The sequence below is a fragment of the Plasmodium reichenowi genome (genome assembly GCF_001601855.1).
Source record: "Plasmodium reichenowi strain SY57 chromosome Unknown, whole genome shotgun sequence".
Taxonomy (NCBI): Eukaryota; Apicomplexa; class Aconoidasida; order Haemosporida; family Plasmodiidae; genus Plasmodium; species Plasmodium reichenowi.
Genome location: NW_017962283.1, coordinates 1 through 300, shown reverse-complemented (window position 1 = coordinate 300; position 300 = coordinate 1). Strand labels below are relative to the sequence as shown.

The 300-nt window shown below is 25.3% G+C and overlaps 1 protein-coding gene across 1 annotated transcript; it reads right to left on the bottom strand.

Annotated features, from left to right (window-relative positions):
• PRSY57_0010500B (erythrocyte binding antigen-175) lies at positions 1 to 300 on the bottom strand (the record flags this gene model as incomplete). Its single annotated transcript, XM_020114191.1, has 1 exon — positions 1 to 300. A coding segment is annotated over one exon (300 nt), but the record flags the coding sequence as incomplete, so codon positions are not given.

Below are 300 nucleotides of genomic sequence, written 5' to 3'. Positions count from 1 at the left end.
ATTTTTATCACATCCAAATTTAGAAAAATCATCTAAATCAATAGTTTCACGTTCTTCCTTACTTGTATTGTCCTTACCATTCAAAACACTTTTAACGAGAGTAGTAGTATGTTTACAATCACAATATTTTGAATATTCAGCATCACATTTATCCAATAATAAACTTACTTTAGCATCATTGTTCTTTGAAAATTTGATTAAATATTTTTCCGCATCTTTATTTGAAACATTTTTCCTTTCATATTCTTTCGATAACGTATGCCATTCAAATTTACTTTTAATAATCCAATCTCTATATTT